The sequence below is a fragment of the Taeniopygia guttata genome, chromosome 3 (assembly GCF_048771995.1).
Source record: "Taeniopygia guttata chromosome 3, bTaeGut7.mat, whole genome shotgun sequence".
Taxonomy (NCBI): domain Eukaryota; kingdom Metazoa; phylum Chordata; class Aves; order Passeriformes; family Estrildidae; genus Taeniopygia; species Taeniopygia guttata.
This window is the reverse complement of record NC_133027.1, coordinates 64,621,407-64,639,474: the sequence shown is the minus strand read 5'-3', so window position 1 is coordinate 64,639,474 and position 18,068 is coordinate 64,621,407. Positions and strand designations below refer to the sequence as shown.

Here is an 18,068-nt window from a genome sequence, read left to right as displayed (position 1 = left end):
CTTATGTTATCTAAACACAGATGTTCTACTTGTCAAACACACAAGGCTAAACAACAATCAGTATGATGAATGTGTTTTTCTACACCCCAGCTGCAAGTCACTTCAGCGTGTTTATAATCCTCTTCACCAGTCTCCTGCTATTATCCCGGTTGGTTGTTCATATCACAGTAAAAACATTGTGCCAGCAGGAGCTAGGGAGGAGAGGGAAGAACTTGAACAGTTTGAAAATGTGAAGGAAACAAACTGAATTCCACGTTCCAGTATCTTAGAGTTACAGACTGCAAAAAATCAGAATTGGAGACTACCAGGAAAATCTTAAGATTAATATCCAGTGTTCCCAATTAGGCCCTATTTGACGGAATTCTACTTTTGAGGTAGAGTCTCTCAGGACATCAGGCTCTTAAGGAATGCAAATCGAGGTGTGCAGCCAGTTATCTTACCAATTTATCTTAAAATTGAAAAGCTGTTTAACATTCACTGTCTTCTATCTTAAGGGCCACCTCTCTTCATAGGCATTTAGGAAACCCAAATGTTTGCAGGTGTGGAGAGCCCAGTAAAACAGACTGTAGGCAACACTTTTGTAAGGTGTAGGCTAACAGACTGTGGGAGAGGCTCCCACACCATGGATACAATCCACAGCTCGATGTAGGGTGCTGAGGCAGAGACACCCCCTCACCACGAGTGGACACCACGAGAGCCTGCCTGCGCTGTTACTGCTGGAGTGGTGCCATCGCTGCCTCCAGGGCTTCCACGGCTGCCAGGAGGAGCTGGAGGGGCTGAGGACAGAGCTGAGTTTGTCTGTAGGAGCTGGGTGTGAAATGGGACACTGAGCGAGAGCTCGGAGGTCAGTGCCAGTCTCTGGAGCTCTGCTGGAGCACAGTGGGTGCTGGGATTAAGGGGAGCAGGCATGCTTCCCTTGGCGTGTTAGGAAGAAACGTTGGCAGGTCATGTGAGTGACAGTAGGAAACTCTTCTCTGGATCCAGAGTTTAGCAAAAAGGTTTTGCCTGTCTGTACCAACTGAAGAGCCAACAAGTCTGGAGGCCCCTGTGCTGTTCCATCCGCACATGGACCAGCACAGAAGCAGGAGCTGCTGCTGCACCTGATGGCATTTGCCCAGACAGGTGAACATTGGGAAGTCCATGGTCACAGACTAGGGCATAAAGGACAATCACACTTAGATTCCCTTCATATTTATTATTCTTGGCAGGCCTTTCAAAAGACATACCAGTATCACAGCTTGATGCTAGCAAGATGTTTCAAGCAGGATGAGGAAATAGCTGTTGAAAAGAGTACTGCTAAGGCACTCTACAGGAATTAATAGATGACATGAGATCTGGTTTATCCAACAAAGAAGGAAAAGTCCAACAAACAAGAACAACAACCAGAATGACTTTTGAGAAAGGCATTTCAGTTTATTGTCAAGACACTTTCTTCCCTCTTTTCTCAGCAGTATTTTAGGTAATTTCTAACATGGACTTCCAGTTCAAAGAGGTCACAATTTCCCAGACATTGGTGATCATTTGAGAGAGAAAGTTTGTGGCACAGAAAGTAATTTTTTAGATTCTTTGTTCCCCAAATCCAACATGGCTTCACAAGAGATTGTCACATCATGCAAGAAACTCACCCCATGAATTTAATGACTAATTTGTAGTAGTCAGTTCTGGACTTCAAAGCTGCACTTCAAAAAACACACAGCTCCATTGCCTTGGGTTGCGCTTAACAGTCTAAAAACAGAGTACTACTTGTGTTTTTTTAAACTCAGAAATAACCTATCAACTACTTTCCATGTTTCCACATGCCACAATCTTAAATTCTGACAAATTTTGCAAGAAAATGCATGAGTAAATGGAGAAATCAGGCTTAATGTTCCATGTTGGAATAAATTAAAGGACTGTCTCTTGCATATTACATTGAGGTACATACACTTTTTTCCCTGTGTATCACATCACAAGAGACCTTTCTGTGGAATTTGTTTAATCTTTGCCCTAAAAGTCCAAGTGTGCTGTGTATGGGAATATGCCAACCTCATTTGGGATCACCAGTGGTTTGATACAGTCTACCCATGGCTTGCAAATGGATTTAAACTACCTTAGACTCAAACTTGGACTTCTGTGCAACTCTGCATGACCTCTGCTCACAGCCATGTGCTCCCTGTGCACCCATTTTCCTTAGGATCTCCTTTCTGAAATGCACTTTTGTTTTGTATCAGGGCTCTATAGAAAAGTAAATAGGTCGAAATCATTCTCATTCCCTAATCTCATTCCCTAGACTGCTTTTATATAAGTCCTTTGGACTGTGCTGCAGCTCCCAGTTGGTCCAACAATTTGCAAAATCACCATTTCCAGGCAGCATATTACAACACCCTGATTAAGGCAAAAAGGATGGGACCATCTCTTACTAAGGCAGTTTCTCAAGTGGTGATGCTGCACTGGGCACTGAATTCTTGTGTCATTGTAATGCTCTTTCACCTCTTTTAAACTGACCTAGAAATCAGGGGTTTTCCCCAAATTTCAAAGGCAGGAATGTATGTGTCCGTTTTCTGCAATCCAGTGTGAAGAGACTGTTATAAATAGCCTGTAATTTCTTCTGGGAAAAGTACACTGAACAGATATTTGACTTTTAAAAAAGAAAACATTACAACAACCAAGATGCACATGAACAATATTCCTCTTCAGATAGCAGATAATTAATTTAGTTTCTTGTATTTCTTGTTTCCAGGATTTAATCTTGTGGTGTTTTGGAATTTTTTTTTTGTTTTTTGGAGGTTTTTGTTTTGTTTTGGGTTTTTGTTTTCATAAATTACATATTTTTTCCTCACAAATTAGTTTTTACCATCTAAACACATAAATTTTTACTGTTTTTTTTCCAGAGGCAGTGAAAATGCAGAAACTTCTGCTACTTTAGGCATTCTGACAGATTTTCTTCTTTCTTCTTTTTCCCTTTAGCTGCTAACAATTCTGAAGGTTGGTGCACAAATAGACCAGTGTACTACAGGCAGAAGAACTCAGGTACATTGGGACTAGACTATATTTCTTCTCTATATACCGCCCCACATGCTTATACACATACATTTGGATTCACTATTAACAGACAATTTCCTACTAAAAATCAATGACATTTTCCATTAGCATTGTTGGGAGAAGCATTGATTGGCCCTTAAAAGGTTGGCTGCACATTATGTGAAAGAACCCAACTGCAAAGAGCTAAATTTGCAACATAAAGTGTACTCAACATTCTGCTGGGGAAGCGCTATCAAGGCTTTTACCCAGTTTTTCAGAACAATGTATGACACAGCACATCTTTATCAAACATTTCTATATTTTACTCTGTTGAGTGTTTATTAATTCACACCAGTATAGCTACAGTCACAATCCAGCACTGAGTAGTTGCAAGATTTTAATGCTGTGCTCTGATTTAAGTTGATAACACCCCTTTAGAACCAATAAAGTTATCAATTCTGCCAGAAGACTTTTCTAGCCTTAACCATGCAAGAAATCACTTCTGAAAGTTATTCAGAAAATTAAGTACAAGAAGGAAACTCAGAAAGCTATCAAGGGCATTATAAAACTATTGTGTTCTCCTCTGGTGAGTACTGAAGTTGTTTTAAATAAAACAGATAAAATGATTCCTCATTGCCACTGTAACACTTTGTTTCACCATTGAAGTCCATCCTTTTAATCTCTCCTATAAAAGCAAACAATGCATCATTTTGAATCACTCAAGTGTACTGCGGCAACAGCTTTGCTCCAAGTGATTGCTGCTATAAGTGATTTTTCCAGAACTCTGTGGTATCTAAAGAATACCTAACAAGATCTATTTGCTTGCAGTAGTATTAACACATTCATTCCTGTGCTGCATGCACGAATGGGCTCTCTTTACTTCAGGAAATGACTGAAGGTTTAGGAAGTTACTCCAGTGCAAGTGTCTGGAGACCTGTACCCAGTACATTGGGAGCACTGGATGCAGAGTTGTTGGTAGAAATTAGACAACATCAATCTGAGCTTTGATCTTCCCAATCCCCTGTATTCTTTCCAGACTTCAGGCACAGTGGCTGTATAGAACCCTCCCAAGAGCTCTGTTCGAGCCACCTACCCAGTGTGAGGTCTCCTAGAGCAGTCCTCACTCCAGCTTATTACTGCTTCTCTGACCTCACTCAATTTTGCTCATTTTCTCTTCTAATTGTTACGGGTTTTGGGTTTTTTTCTCCCCCATGTCTGACTGACTTCAGGCTTCTATACTCTTTGAATTAAGATGAAACGCACAGGCTACAGTTTTTCTTCCTCCTTGCTGTTGCTATTCCATTATTCCTTTGCCTTTTTCTCTCTTCTGTACTTGCTGAAACTTATCATCTAGAATCTGCACTAGCCTGCCCACCCCATACCTTAATCTGTGCATTCACTGTACTTCTGAGTAATCTCCTTGCTTCACCTTTTCTGCCAGTGCCTTCTTTCAGGCTGAGACCTATGCAGGAACCAGCGTCCCAGTCCTGGTTTCTCAAAATCCTGTCTTCATCAAATCCACTTTTTTCCCAAATCTTTTAACTGATAGTCAATAGCCTTCCAAACCTTCTCTCACCAAGCTATTGCTCCTTGCGTAACCTCCATCATTTCAATTAAGGCAGTAAGTTCTCCTTTCCAGTATGCAAACAGCAGTGAAGGCCTGTAAATGCCCCAGGGCCGTGTGAATGTATTAACAGAGTAGCTGGAGGGCTCTGATTCAGAGGGCTATTGGGGCTGCCTACATCTGACAGCAGAACTTTGAACATAAAGGAACGAAACATGAAATGAGTTACTATAGGGCAGAATTTAGAAAAAGACTGAAGCTGAAAACCATTCCCAGTAAAATGGAAACCAGAAATTAATCTCACATCTAGCTTCAATAAAGATTCTTGTTTTAGAGGCAAACAGTAGACCAGCTATAAACTCCAAACAAGCCCTGTGACACTATGATGCATTAAGCATCAGGATGACAAATCTGCTTTTTTTCTTCAGCACAACCAAGTTTGTATATGTGCCCTCTTCTCTTCTGCTCTGGATGTCTTTAGAAGAGGTTTGCTAAACTTAATCTACAGTTTTAGACCAATAAAACCACAACTGCAAAACCTCCCTATGGAAGAATGTTACTGTCTAAGAAAGTGATTTTGAAGCTGTAAGTGTGACAAAATAATTAACCAGTTAGTTCTGCCTGAGGGGAGATGACAGGGTGACACCTCTGTAAGAAAGTTGTATCACCTACCAAAGTAAATGGTATAAGCACCATTAAACATATTTCAGCACACTTAAAGTATTTCACTACACCTTGTACTGTGTAAAATGTAGTCTTATAGCAACATCAGTAGGGCTGCATAAACACTGCCTTCTGAATGTTAGCCAAAGCCTGAGCTTCAGCCCAAGTTCACCAAGTTCACCAGATGTGGGTTTTAGAGGAGCATCAAGGCTACCTGTAGCCAGAGAGGAAATTCAGCCTGTGCTACACTCAAGTTTAATCTCATCTAGCTGCACTGACATCGTGCATTTAAGCCGGGCTTTTCCCAAGAGTTCCCCACATAGTCCATAGAAACAGCTGGCAGCATCAGCTGGCCATCACCAGGGAATGAGCTGGCGGTGCTCCCCCCTATGGGCACTTGATGCAAAAGGCTGCAAATGGGCGCAGAAGCTGCAGGCACCAGAGCTACAATTTTGCCCAGTGCATCCATTTCTCACTGATGATTTGTCTTAGATTTCATCTGTAAACAACAAAACAAAGCCTGAGTATTATTTATTACACACTATCCTGTCAGGATGGTGGCACGAGGACTGGCTAGCATTTAGCATGGCTTTCAAAGGGACAGTACCTGCTGTGAAACGGACTTGGTGCTTTCATGTTTCATGAGATCAGCTGAGCAAGACAGACCAAAGCAATATGAGCAAGTTGTTAGCGCAAAACATTCTGCCACTGCCACCTCTTTGTAACAGAATGTAGTTCAATGTTAACAATATCTGAAACAATCTACTTTATCCAATTAGGTTTTATTTTCATTAAAAAATCCAATGGATCTTTCAATATAGTTATCATATGAAAATGGTAGAAAGTTTGCTGTGCACCAGTTAATACCACCTTTGTTCCACTGAGTGCAGCTAGATTCAACTTGTCCATTTCACGTCTCACTCTGCTTATAATCTGGTTCTCCAAGAATTTAAGTTTTCTGGGACAGGTTGCAAGTAGGAGAGAAGTAGTAGAAACACTCACACGACACTGGAAAAAGCTTAGGATTATTTAAATTTTTTTAGTCTCAGAACTGAGATACTAAAATGGGATGGATGTGTGAGTACCCTTTAGTTGTGTCTAAAGTGAATTAGGAAATTTGGCAATGAAAATTGGAAATTAGTAGCTGGATGCATGGATGATGGCATTCAGTGGGTTGCCATATGCTGTAGGAGACATCTTTTGAAGGAGATTTTAATCGACTCAAAAGACAATATGGCAACTGGCAGGCTTTTTCTTTATTGAAGCAAAGTCACAGCATTTTCAGCACTATTCCCCTCTTTTGAAGGGAAGAGTTAAACGAAGGCCCCTGAAATTTACATAACTAACAAGTAAAGGATTGAAGAAAGAGATTACAAGCATATTTCTCTAAAATAAATAATCTACAAAGAGTGCTTCTTCTTCTTAAAAGCAATCTAAAAATGTAAAAATTCTACTGTAAGGAGATCAAAAGATATTTTAACAACTTTCAATATTTACAAACAATACAAAAACTGCGCATGCCATCAAATGATGCAAAATTCTTATTAAAAATTAAAAGCTTCATTCCTACCAAGAACCAAAAACTCCAGCCAATATTTCAGTTTTAATTAATGGTCTTCTTTACAATTGGAAAACCGTTAAATGTTCTTATTATCTGTAAAATATACAATAAAAACAAACCTCACTAAATTATTAAGGTTAAAAAAGAAGAGCAATACTGCAGGCAAATCAAAAAGGAAAGTAACCGTAACTTATTCTTTGGTAACCAAAAGTTAGCAAGTATCTGTATTTCAAGTGATGAAAAGTAAGTCTCCCCATTTTGACAAATGACAGACAGATTTCCAGCAAAACACAATTCCAAGTTTCAGTTTTGAAAGACGGGCTCCACCTACAGCTTTGTAGTGCAAGTCAAATTTCTCTTTCTAGTTCAGAAACACAACTGTCCTGGTTCCGGCCAGGACAGGGTTCATTTTCTGCAGTAGCCAGGAGGGGATGTGGCCAGGACACAGAGGTCATTCTACACCACCTCACAACACTGCTGGGAACAAGGAAGAGGGGCAGCAAGTCACACATTACCAAGCTCTGTGTGGTGAGCAGTCACCTGTGAGCCACTCATCTCTTTTGTGCGCACGCTAACTACTGTCGCTGTTACTGTCCATTTTCTTATTTCATTGTTGCTTCCAGTAAATGTTTCTTTTATCAACCCCCAACCTTCACCTTTTGTGCCTCCAATTCTCCTCTCCAGCCACCCACAGAGGTAAGTGGAGAGGGGAGAGTGAGTGAGTGGGTACATGGTTTGGAGTGTTTTGGTGGGAACACTAAATTGGGGAATACCGTTCCTAAACCATGACAGTAACCCTTCCAAATTCTGGCAGTACACTGCTTCATTCATCTCCCACTTTCCTGATGTCTGCTTGCATCCTCCACACACACCCAGCTGTTCTAGTTCTCTAAGGGAATACTCCAGTCAAGGAAGCAATTCATCTGGAAATGTGTGTTTCACCAAATGAAGGTGTGTGGCTGCATAGCAGCTAGTAGTGTGTTTTAAAATCAGCTCCCTTTTCCACCTTAACCACACAGTTCATTTTCCCTCAGGAAAAAGAATTAAAAGTACAGTACCCTGGACCAATCCATAACCTGGTGAGCTCATTGCTCAAGCAGGACACGCTTCATGAACGCTGGGGCATATCCCACTAAGAAGCCATGTAACCCCAGCACCAACCCTGCTACCTTCTCTCAGAGGTGAATGTGCCTCATTGTGCCTCCCTCTGCTTAACAAATGCACTAAGCTGCATCACTACAACGCTTTTGAACCCCATGTCCAGCTTGTACCACAGGAGCCTTCCCATTTCAGGCTTATTCCTAAATTTTGCTTGCACAATTGCAGTCTCAAGAAAAAGAAAAACTTCACACCCCTACAGACTCTGAGAAAACTTCTCCACCCCACCCCACCCCACAAGAGGACTTCTAAGGCTTTACACAAAAAAATCAACTGTTAACATTCTTCAAGCCACAGACCACTCATTCAAAGCAAGTGCTCCCCACCCCAACCCAACCATGCAGAACCATCATCACTTTAGCATTTAAACATACACATGCAGTTCATGGAATAAATGCTCAGCAAAGTAACCTTGTCCTGGTCTGGGCTCTCCTCTGGAATCTAGTCCCTGTGATTTTCTAGACTAATATCCAAAGCCTTTTGTCACACTGCCTCTTAGCTTTCTTCAGCTGAAGAGTTTAGATACTTCCTTGAAGCACCTGGTTGAGTCATTAAGTCCACATGGGCTGGATCCAAGGTCTCCTTGCAGCCTGCCTCCTCAGCATACGGGAAGTCATTCATGTCCATTTCATCACTGTTAAACATATCAAGCTGCCCCTCTTGCTGCTCTTCCAAAGTCCTCCGGACCCTGCCCTCAGACTGTTCCACCACTTCCCCATCTCCTTCACTAATGACAGTCATGGGGCTGCTCTGGATGCGGTTGCGGACGTTGTATTTGCTGCTGGCAGCAGACGGGGGTGTCCGTGACCGGCCGTACCTCGTGCCAGAGAAGGACATGCTCCTTGGCATCAGGCCCTCACTCTTGGCCCACTCTTCCTGGGCCCGTTTGCTCTTGCTGGGTGAGCAGCTGGCAGGGCTGTCGGAAAGGTCAGGGGGGGCGTCTGTCTTTGTCCGGTGGAACCGCGGGTCTGTGTTCTTCAACATCTCTGCTGCGGACATACGGGAACTGGTGTCACAGCGACTCCCCTTCTTCAGCAGCAGGGCTTTGAAGTTGTCATTGCTGGTGCTGCTCTTGCGAATGCTTCTCTGGATAGATCCGGCTTGCTTGAGGGTAGCTAAATTTGGGGAAGCACCAGTGGGAGTTACGGGGGGAGACGGAGAATGGTTGCGAGTACGGTCGTCTTCAGAATCTTTACGGCCAAGGACTTTCCTTTTGGATCTGAGTTTGAAACACACACACAAAAAAAGAGGATGACACAAAAATGAAACATTTTATCTCCTCTAATTAAACTCAGTTTAGAAGGATGATAATGAATTTAAGCTAAAGCAGAGACAGGGAAAAGGGAGAAGCGATCTGAATCTAAAGCAGGAGTAAGAACACCACCAGAACTGTACAGACACTAATGCAGGTATTGGAGGCATAAGGTAAGTTTATTACTCTTTTTCTGCAAATCTGGAACAATGAAACTACTAAAACTGGCAATACTGATGTTCAAAACACTTTAGTAAATTTAGTGAATCGGGTTTTCTGGAGTCAGTATTCAACTGCACAGACTAATGTGCTATGAAGATTTATACTCCATGCTGTTTTTCTGTTAACTGGGGGACTTGATTCAAAATATATCATCTAGAGTATATGGGTTGTTTTGTTTCATTTTATGATTTGACACTGTCTGGATTAGAGGGGTAGTTTGGTACTTTTCCTTCAAAAAAAGGACACAGCAATGCACTGCTGCTGAAGATGGAGAAAAGGGAGCCACGTGTAACAATTCTCAATTAAATGATTAAAAAAAAAAAACCTCCCTAATCCAAATATTAAATAAATAGAGAAAAAACTTTTCCAGCTCAAGATGCACAGACAAAATTCACAGTTATGTTGGTGCTCTGTCATTGCAGCTTTTAACTAAATGAAGGAGAGACCAACTTCCTGACAAGAAAGTTATCTTTCCAAATGAAAGCACGGAGTGTTTGTCTATTAAGATGTGAAGTGCAGGGACAACACACACAAAAAAAATTAAGAGATAACCATGGAACTGGGAATATGTGGAAACTGGACTTTTACTGCCTCATTTTCACATTATTAGAAATCTTGAAGAATTGTAGATGCCTAGTAGCTGTAGTACAGCTGCTTTGTTTCTTTGCTGACTGAGCAAGAATTAATTAAAAAGGATTGCATAAAGCCTAATTTTAAATATGGTATTTTGGAAGAAGTTTAAAACAAGTCAACAGACTTCTTAGAGGTATAAAATCATCATGCTATAAAACCCCATATTAATTTTTATCAAGTATGTGTTCAATCCAAACCATTCCCCTTGTGAGACAGATTTCTACTTAATGTGATCTTTAGCTTTATTTTCTTAAAAGCCTTGAGATTTTGCCAAGGCAAGCTCAAATGTGTTCATGCATCGCAGCCTATTAATAATTTAAAAACCCCTGAAAACAAAGAAGCAGGATCCATCAGCTGAGTAGGTGGCAGCAACAGACATTGCTATAGGCTTGCCAAGACTTTGGAGCGATCCTGTCTCTCCCCTAAGTGGCAAAGTTCAGGCATAGCTCACTTGTGATACCCCCACAGGCAGCTGTACCAGCTGTTATTTTCAGCAGCTGCTGCTGTCTCCACCCGTCCTTCTGGAATAAGAATGTAATACCAATGTCCATTCAGCCTGAGAATGAATGGACACAGAAGACAACAAAGAGATATAATGACAACTTCAGGAGCAGCCAATGTAGGACCCTCATCTAGATTTAACTGTGCGTTAGCACTGTAGGCAGCAGATGATTTTAGTGCTTGGATGCTCTGTGAGTCCGTATGTCAACACTTGTGTGCATTTGTTACAGGGAAAAGATTTGCCTTCATTACGGTTTTGGCTGCCTATGGATGTCTTTAAACACTGCTGTGCTGGGGTTCTACTGTTACCAAACCCCAAATTAAATTAAAAAAAAAAAAAAATCAGTTGCAAAGATCTGCACAGAAAGACTGTTATCCTAGCTTGGAGTGATCTGCTAAAACTGTGAATGCAGTGCAGAGCAGCCAGTTTGCTGTCAGCACCTAGCCAGCTTTTCTCAATATATATGGATTACGGAAGAAACTTGAAATTAAGAACCAAATTTGATTTTGGTGGCTTTTTAGACACAGATAGGGTATATGTTCAAATAAAACTATGACTTAAAACTTTGGACTGATCTTCCTGCCCTTAATGCACACACCACTAAATTTCTTGTCTTGCTCCAAAGAATATATTCAAGAGTGCTAATTACTGAAGCAGTATCTCTTAGAAACAGTGAGGGAAAACCAAAACCTTTTTTATTAATTAACAACCAAAGAAGAAAGTGGTTCAAGTCCAAAGCCAGCAAAAGCAAGGTCATAATAAAAAAATGTGTCAAGCAGTTCTAAGTATGTAAAATCCAGTTCCATTGTCCATTTCCCCACAAACTCATGAATTACAGATATGGGCATATACACAGAAATCCACTCTCTATCTGCATACATAAAGGAGAATGGCTACTGGCCAGAGTATCTCATTCTGAAGCCAGATTTGACACAGTTCTAGAGAGTGCTATGCAACATGAATGCAACAGACCATTTTCAGAATGGCTTATACAGGCCAAGTCCTAAGGGGTAACAGTAAATGACAAAAAGTCAGTATCATAGATATGTAATTTTTGTAATGTCTGGAGTCTATTCCAAAAAATGAAAAAAAAAATAGTATTTGCATCCAAAATGCTGCAGCCTCCCAGCTCCCAGCCGCTCTCTCGCCGCCGCTCATTCCCGATGCACAGATGTGCAAAGTGACCGAACACCTGGATAATGCCCCACTCCCCGGCAGGGAGGCGGCCCTCTGCGGCTTGCAGTGCGCGGCGCAGCCACGCGATGGCGCTGGCGCCACGCCCAGCGCGGCCCGGCGGCTCCGGGAGCGCCGCTCGAAGGGAGCCCGCGTTCCCTGCTCTGCCTTTGGGCGCTCCTGTCCTCGGGGTTTCCTTGGGTTTTCCTCTTTCTGAGCACCTAGCCTGAACAGCACATAAATCTAGCTACCATTCCGGATGATTTTGTTTTCAAGGGAAATGAATAATGCCATTAATAATAGAGCCAGTATAGCACATTTCATTCATGAACCAGTTTGACACAAAATACCCGACCTCAGGCTGGATTATGGCAAACTATAATCCAGCGTTTGCCATATGTTTTGCCATATGACTGACATGTTGTGTTACTTGCCAGTTTCAGCCACGCTTGCCATGAAGCATTAGCGTTGAGCCTCTGTCCCAAACTGCACCATATAAGCAGCGAAGAGAGTAAAAAGAGATGGAGAAGAACGAGAATGAAAACAAAAAGATACACAGAAAAAGCAACAGTAGAGTTAATATGGCAGATTGAGAACAGTCCAATAAATACTAGACGTAAATTGATATTTTAAAGGGCAAAGTATTTATATATAATCTACATCCATTTAAAATCTGGTTTGGTTTAGTTCAGAATGGATTAAATACATTTATAAAACAATAAAATGCAAGTTCTTTTCCTCATCTTTTTCACATATAGGCTTGGTAGAAAGTTGATAAATATGTGCTTTCTGTTAAAGCCATGACTGTTTCAATTGGGTGTTCAATAAAACAATGTTAAATTTATTTCTGAGAGACCTACCAGACCTGACAGTACGAGAAGGGCAGTTTCTACAGTACCTGTGAATGGCTGCAAAAAGATCCTCAGTAGTCCTTGGTCTTGCTGGTGTTGCCACTCCGTCTGTCTCTTCCCCATAACTACTGCTTGGCAGGAATGAACTACTGGCTGTGTCTGATTCAAACACTTCCACTATGCAAAGAGAACGAACAACACAGTCAGTCTGTCATGCAAACCCCACGGGCACACAGTCCTGAAACCAGCCCTTGCTGCCTCCAAGGAAAAGCATCCGATGGACTGAGTGAGTGCAGAGCTGTCATTATTGCAATTTCAGATCAACGCTTGCTTAGAGAACTGCAGTGCATGAAACACATGCCTGTGCCTGCTCAGGCATAACAGGTGGAAAACAGCAACAAAACAAAATTTGTAACATTTCCACTAAAATGCAAAATCAGTATTAAAAAAATAACTGCTTTCATAGCATGCTTTAATACTAGCATAGTAAAATAAAGCATTTTCCTTCCATGTCTGCAACAATGAGAAGTCAGAAAGGAATTGTATGAAATGTCATACAGTATTAATCTGATTCCAGCAACTTTTTTTTTTTTTGTTTTAGGTGTAACAATCACAAGAGGTTCTGCCCTCTACAGAATGCCATCTCAATGCTAGGATTGCTATTCTCACTCCCCATCTTCTTCAAAATAGCTACTCCTTCATCTGAATTAGTCAGAGAAAAGAGACTTACCACTTTCGTTCTCTTGAGATAGGTGCCCGTCAGTATTACTGCCACTGTCTTGGCTGCTGCCTGAACTGCTTCCTTCATCAAAAGCAGACTGCTCCTCCTGCCTGGGCTCTTCTTGAACTGGTGATGCAGCAGGCTGTACCACAAAGGCATTCGCTCCCACTGTCTCAGAGAAGGTGAATCCAGCAGCTCCTCCCTCAGGAACCAGGCTGCCAGAGTCCATCTCGCTAGAACCGAGTCCATCTGTAAGACAATTTCTCGCCTCCTCAGAGTGTGCAAGCACAGCGTCTCTCTTAGTTGGGCTTCTGGCAGTATCACTCACTTCAGCTGCTTTCTCCACTGTAAGGTCTAACTGTGGAGGTGGTACCAGAAGGAACAGTTTGGGTTTCTTTGAAATAGGAGGTGGTTTCTTGCTTGGCAATACAACCTGAGTCTTGTCAGGAGATGCTGGTGACCTCTGAAGGGACATCCCAGAAGGAAGGTCTTCACTTTGCACTGAGGACTCAGGTGTATCATCAGTGGCTGACCCCAGAGCATCAGCTTCAGAAGATTTCTTTAGACCTACTGCACTCACAGACTTTTGATCACTGTCAAGCACAGGTGTGTTATCAGAAGGAATGAGAGGAGAACCCCGAGACAGTGATGCAGTTTGAACTGCATTTTTAAATGAGGTGCCTTGAGTTTTCATTTCCTCATCGCCTAAGCTGGTACTGAGTTTCAGTGAGAGAGATGGCTTTAGCAAAGACTGTGATGATGAATTTGCAGTACCCTTTTCCTGAGAGGTGGTTTCAGAAGCAGATTCAGTTGGTGATTCACCTTCTGTCGATTTTTTCACAGACCTCAACTGCACCATTTGCAGTGCTTTGGTGGTTACTAATGGCATCACAGGTCTTGATGAATCTTGCTTGTTGAGCGGCTGTTTCACTGGACTGTAGCAAGAATCCTCCTGGTTGCGTTTCTTAAAAGAATACTGTGGGTACATTGCTGCACCTTTTGTTATTTTGGGATCAAGCGGTGGTGCTGGTGGTGGGACAGCCAAGGGGCAAGAAGGAGGAGGAGGAACAGGGGAAGAGAATGAACTGATGGAGGATTCTTGCGAGTACCATGGGACAGTCTGAGCAAAGGTAGAACTTACACTGGCTTCTGGTGGAGGAGGGGGGAACGTGGGAGAGGTTGACAATGGTGATAGATCCATTACTTCTGCTGGAGGAGGAGGAGGAGGAGGAGAAAGTTCAGGGCAATGCTGAGATGTTGGAAGAGGAGGTGGTGGAGGAGGTGCACCAGAATCCACAGGAGGGCTCAGGGCAGGGTCCAGTTTCTTCACACTCACACTCCCTTCAGCAGATGTATTTGAAGAAAGAGAAGTGGATGACGAAGACATGGAAACTGAAGACAGAAGAGAGGATTTCCTTTCAGGCACTTTAGGCTTCAGCTTGGATTTCCCATTTCCTGATGATGCAGACTTTACAAGTACAGGCACTGGAGTAAGCGCAGTGGGTGTATTGGACTGGCTGGAGTACCCACTCGATGGTGATGTGACTCGGTGGGACTTCTCCGGAGAAGCGCTCTTTGGTTTGGCCAGTCCACTGGGCACTTGTGGCACAGAAGCCCTTGAGCCATCACTGAAGTGGCTGATGCTATAATCGCTGAGAGCAGATGAAGTACTGGCAGAATGGGTCACTGGAGATTTCACTTGGTCATCTGCCACTGCAGCATAGTCGCTGTAGTAACCCCACTGGTCAGCATACTCTGACTTTATGCTACTTGTTTCACTCTGGGAGGGAGTGACTGTGCAGATGGAGTACAGGTTTGGAGCAGTGGTGGACATCATGCTGCTGCTTGCACTGACCGAGCTTTGGCTGCGGGAGCGCAACACCCAGGGATCCTCATAATCACTGCAAGGGCTCTGGGAAGGGGAGCTGCCATTTTTGCACTTGAGATTCAGCTGCAAAGAATGCTGGAGAGTGGCAATGAGGGTTTCATCAAGTATCTGTCCATTGGATTGGGCTTTTTTCTTAGGCATCCTTCTGAGTGAGTCTGTTCTGGATGGTGGCAAAGGTGGCTTCTTTGCCTTTTTCAGTGAGATGTTTCTTGCAAGGGATTTGTCACCTTGGCCTGAGTGGTCATCCTGATGTTTCTTCTCCTTTCCTTCAAAGACATTTATCACACTGTCTCTGGGGTTCTCAAAACCATTAGTACTGTTGCATGGCATGTCTGCCTTCAGTCCAGAGTCCATATGCATGGAGCCATAATAGCCATCCTGGTCCACAGAATACAGGGAAGTAGAATCATCCCTGACTGATGTCCTCTCCAGGCTACTGCTGCTCAGGTTGCTACCGGGCGTGGCACAGCCTGGTGTTGTACAAACCACCTTGCGTGAAGGGGTCTCGCTGTTTTCTGAAGACTTGTACAACCAATGCTCTGTGCTGCTCACTGCGGCCGGTGCTCGCTCCCCAGAATAGCTGGATTCACTTCGACCATCGCTGTCCTGGGAAGGGCTTGCTAAAGAAGCAGGGTTCCTACAGGTGTAGCTCATGCTCTGAGACCCAGCCTCTGCATTCCCAGGAGTGCTTAGAGAGACAGCAGAGTCACCAAGAGAAAGCATCATGACAGTGTTAGATGGGATGGTATCTGAAGTCTGTGAGTGACGTGTGGAGCTACTCTCACTCCAGTTACCACTTGAAGAATGGTGATCTTCCTTCCCACTTGCTGCACTGCTGGCAGCAGGATTGTCTCTTGGATTTGGAAAGGCAGTGGAGCTGGAAATTTTACTATCCAATGATCCAACACTCTGGGCAGCATGAATAAGGATAACTTCCGAGGAGGATGACAGTGTTGCATTGGGTATGATGCTTGTTGAGTAAGTGGCATGAGGAGACACCACACATGCTGGGCTTGAGGACTTCTCACTATCGCAGCTTCTCACCTCCTGGGACTTTGGCCTTGATGGGGTCCCCATCATGGGATTATTCCTCAGATGCACAACACTATCATCCACTTGCAATTTACTTATCTGGTGGGGTAAAGTGCCAGCAATGTCTTCTGTCTGCCTTGACATCATGCTCTGTGTCTGATCTAGGGACTGGAGAGACACTCTCGCACCAACCCGAGGCAAGCTGTGGAAACCTATGTTGCTATTTTGGCGAGAAGCAAATATAACTGCAGCAGAATCACTCATAACTGACATGTTTCCAGATGAGCTGGAGAACTGAGACATTTGTGCTGCAATTCCTTGTCCTTTCTGTGCTCGTATTCTTCTCATTGAAGGGGGCACAACTTTAACTTCCTCCGTCTGGCAGCTGGTGTCCTTGGTTTCAGAGCGCTGCGCAGCAGAGCGATAGCTGTCCAGCCTCCCTAGTGTGGAACAGTGATCTGGGACATACATCGAATGCCCTCGGAAATCACTTTGGCCAGTACCAACTGCTGGAGTCAAAATAAAATAATTATTTCTTGAAGCGTAAATTCACATTTATCTTCTCACTCATTTAAAAAAAAACAGTAACCCAGCAAACTGCTTGATCCCCATGCTCCTGCAGGTTATGCCTTCTGAAGAAGAATCTGCAACAATGGATTTTGCAGAGGCATCATCTGTTTTCTGCATTTCTCTTCCCTTTTTCTTTATTACCAGGAACCTTCTGCTTACAAAATCGTCTGCGTTCCTGCCGCACATTCGACACATGAAATCCTCTGTTTATGACATGGTAATAATTTCCATAGTAATCAGTTGTGTCAGAAAGCAAGTAGTACTGTTTGACTTCCAGTAGGCAACGCAGCAGGAACAGACAAAAGCCTGAGAAACGTGAAGTGTGTTCCCATGCTAATGCCTCATGCAATAAAGAAAAGGGGAAGAAAATCTGGAGACTAATATGAATAAAAGGATCTACTTTTTACAGGCATTACACTTCAGAAAACAGTATTTCAGGAGACACAGATAGCTCTCAAAGTCCTGCAGTTTGTCTGAAAGAATGCTAACACATGGAAACATGCATTGTTTTACCACAAGTAATACATATGCTGTAACAGCATTCATATAAGCATTATCCAACACTGCAAAGAAAACCATTAGAGAATGTTTGTCCATACAACTGCTTTCTATTTGTCATAAAGGATAAACACTATGAACTGGGGGAAAGAAGCTGGTATTGATGGTTGTCTCACCCTCAGCACCATCAGGAAATAAAAAACACCCCACTTTTTCTACAAGAAGGAATAATCACATATTGACGTAACTTTCCCCACCCCCAACTTTGAAGACAATGGAAAATTAGTTTTAGTTCAATTTATAGCTATCACTGGGTCATTGGGAAGGATTTTAGGGCTCTTTTAAACTTACAATTATATTGGTAGCCACCTTTTAAAATCACAAACCAGAGGACCGCTTTAAAATTAGTCTGTGTAAAGCTGTTGCTTTTGAGTTCAGCTGCACTGCTGTATAAATAGCAAGAGAGAGGCAGGCATGCTGCTGGAGATGCTGGTAAGGATGCTACACATATGTCACTGTGGGGGAGAACTCCTTATTTCAAGTCTCTGCCTTAGTGAGTCTCAGGAGCAATAAAGTAGCATGCCTGAAAGGAATGTTCTCCTTTCATATTTACTGTATGAAACTGCATTGGGAGGATAGGTATTCTTATCATGCAGCTTTAAAAACACCACTTAAAGGACATTTAATCATCCTCATTCTTGGCAGGCAAAAGAGGCATTTAGGGTAAGGAAAAGAGGGCTCTGAAAAGGCTACAGTAAAAGCAGCACACACAAAAAGGAT

At 42.8% G+C, this 18,068-nt stretch overlaps 1 protein-coding gene across 13 annotated transcripts in view; it reads right to left on the bottom strand.

Annotated features, from left to right (window-relative positions):
* Positions 1 to 1,388: 1,388 nt before the first annotated feature.
* Positions 1,389 to 18,068, bottom strand: part of NHSL1 (NHS like 1) — a 180,660-nt gene continuing 163,980 nt past the window's right edge. For 8 of the 13 annotated variants that reach the window (XM_030268118.4, XM_030268120.4, XM_030268122.4 and 5 more), the window contains 3 exons: positions 13,310 to 16,729; positions 12,627 to 12,756; positions 1,389 to 9,165 (listed from right to left, as the gene is read on the bottom strand). In XM_030268118.4, coding sequence (XP_030123978.4) covers positions 8,442 to 9,165; positions 12,627 to 12,756; positions 13,310 to 16,729 — 4,274 coding nt within the window. In that variant the 3' untranslated portion in view covers positions 1,389 to 8,441. Of the gene's footprint in view, positions 9,166 to 12,083; positions 12,215 to 12,626; positions 12,757 to 13,309; positions 16,730 to 18,068 lie in introns of all 13 variants that reach the window. The other 5 variants (XM_030268119.4, XM_030268121.4, XM_030268127.4 and 2 more) reach the window with 4 other exon arrangements.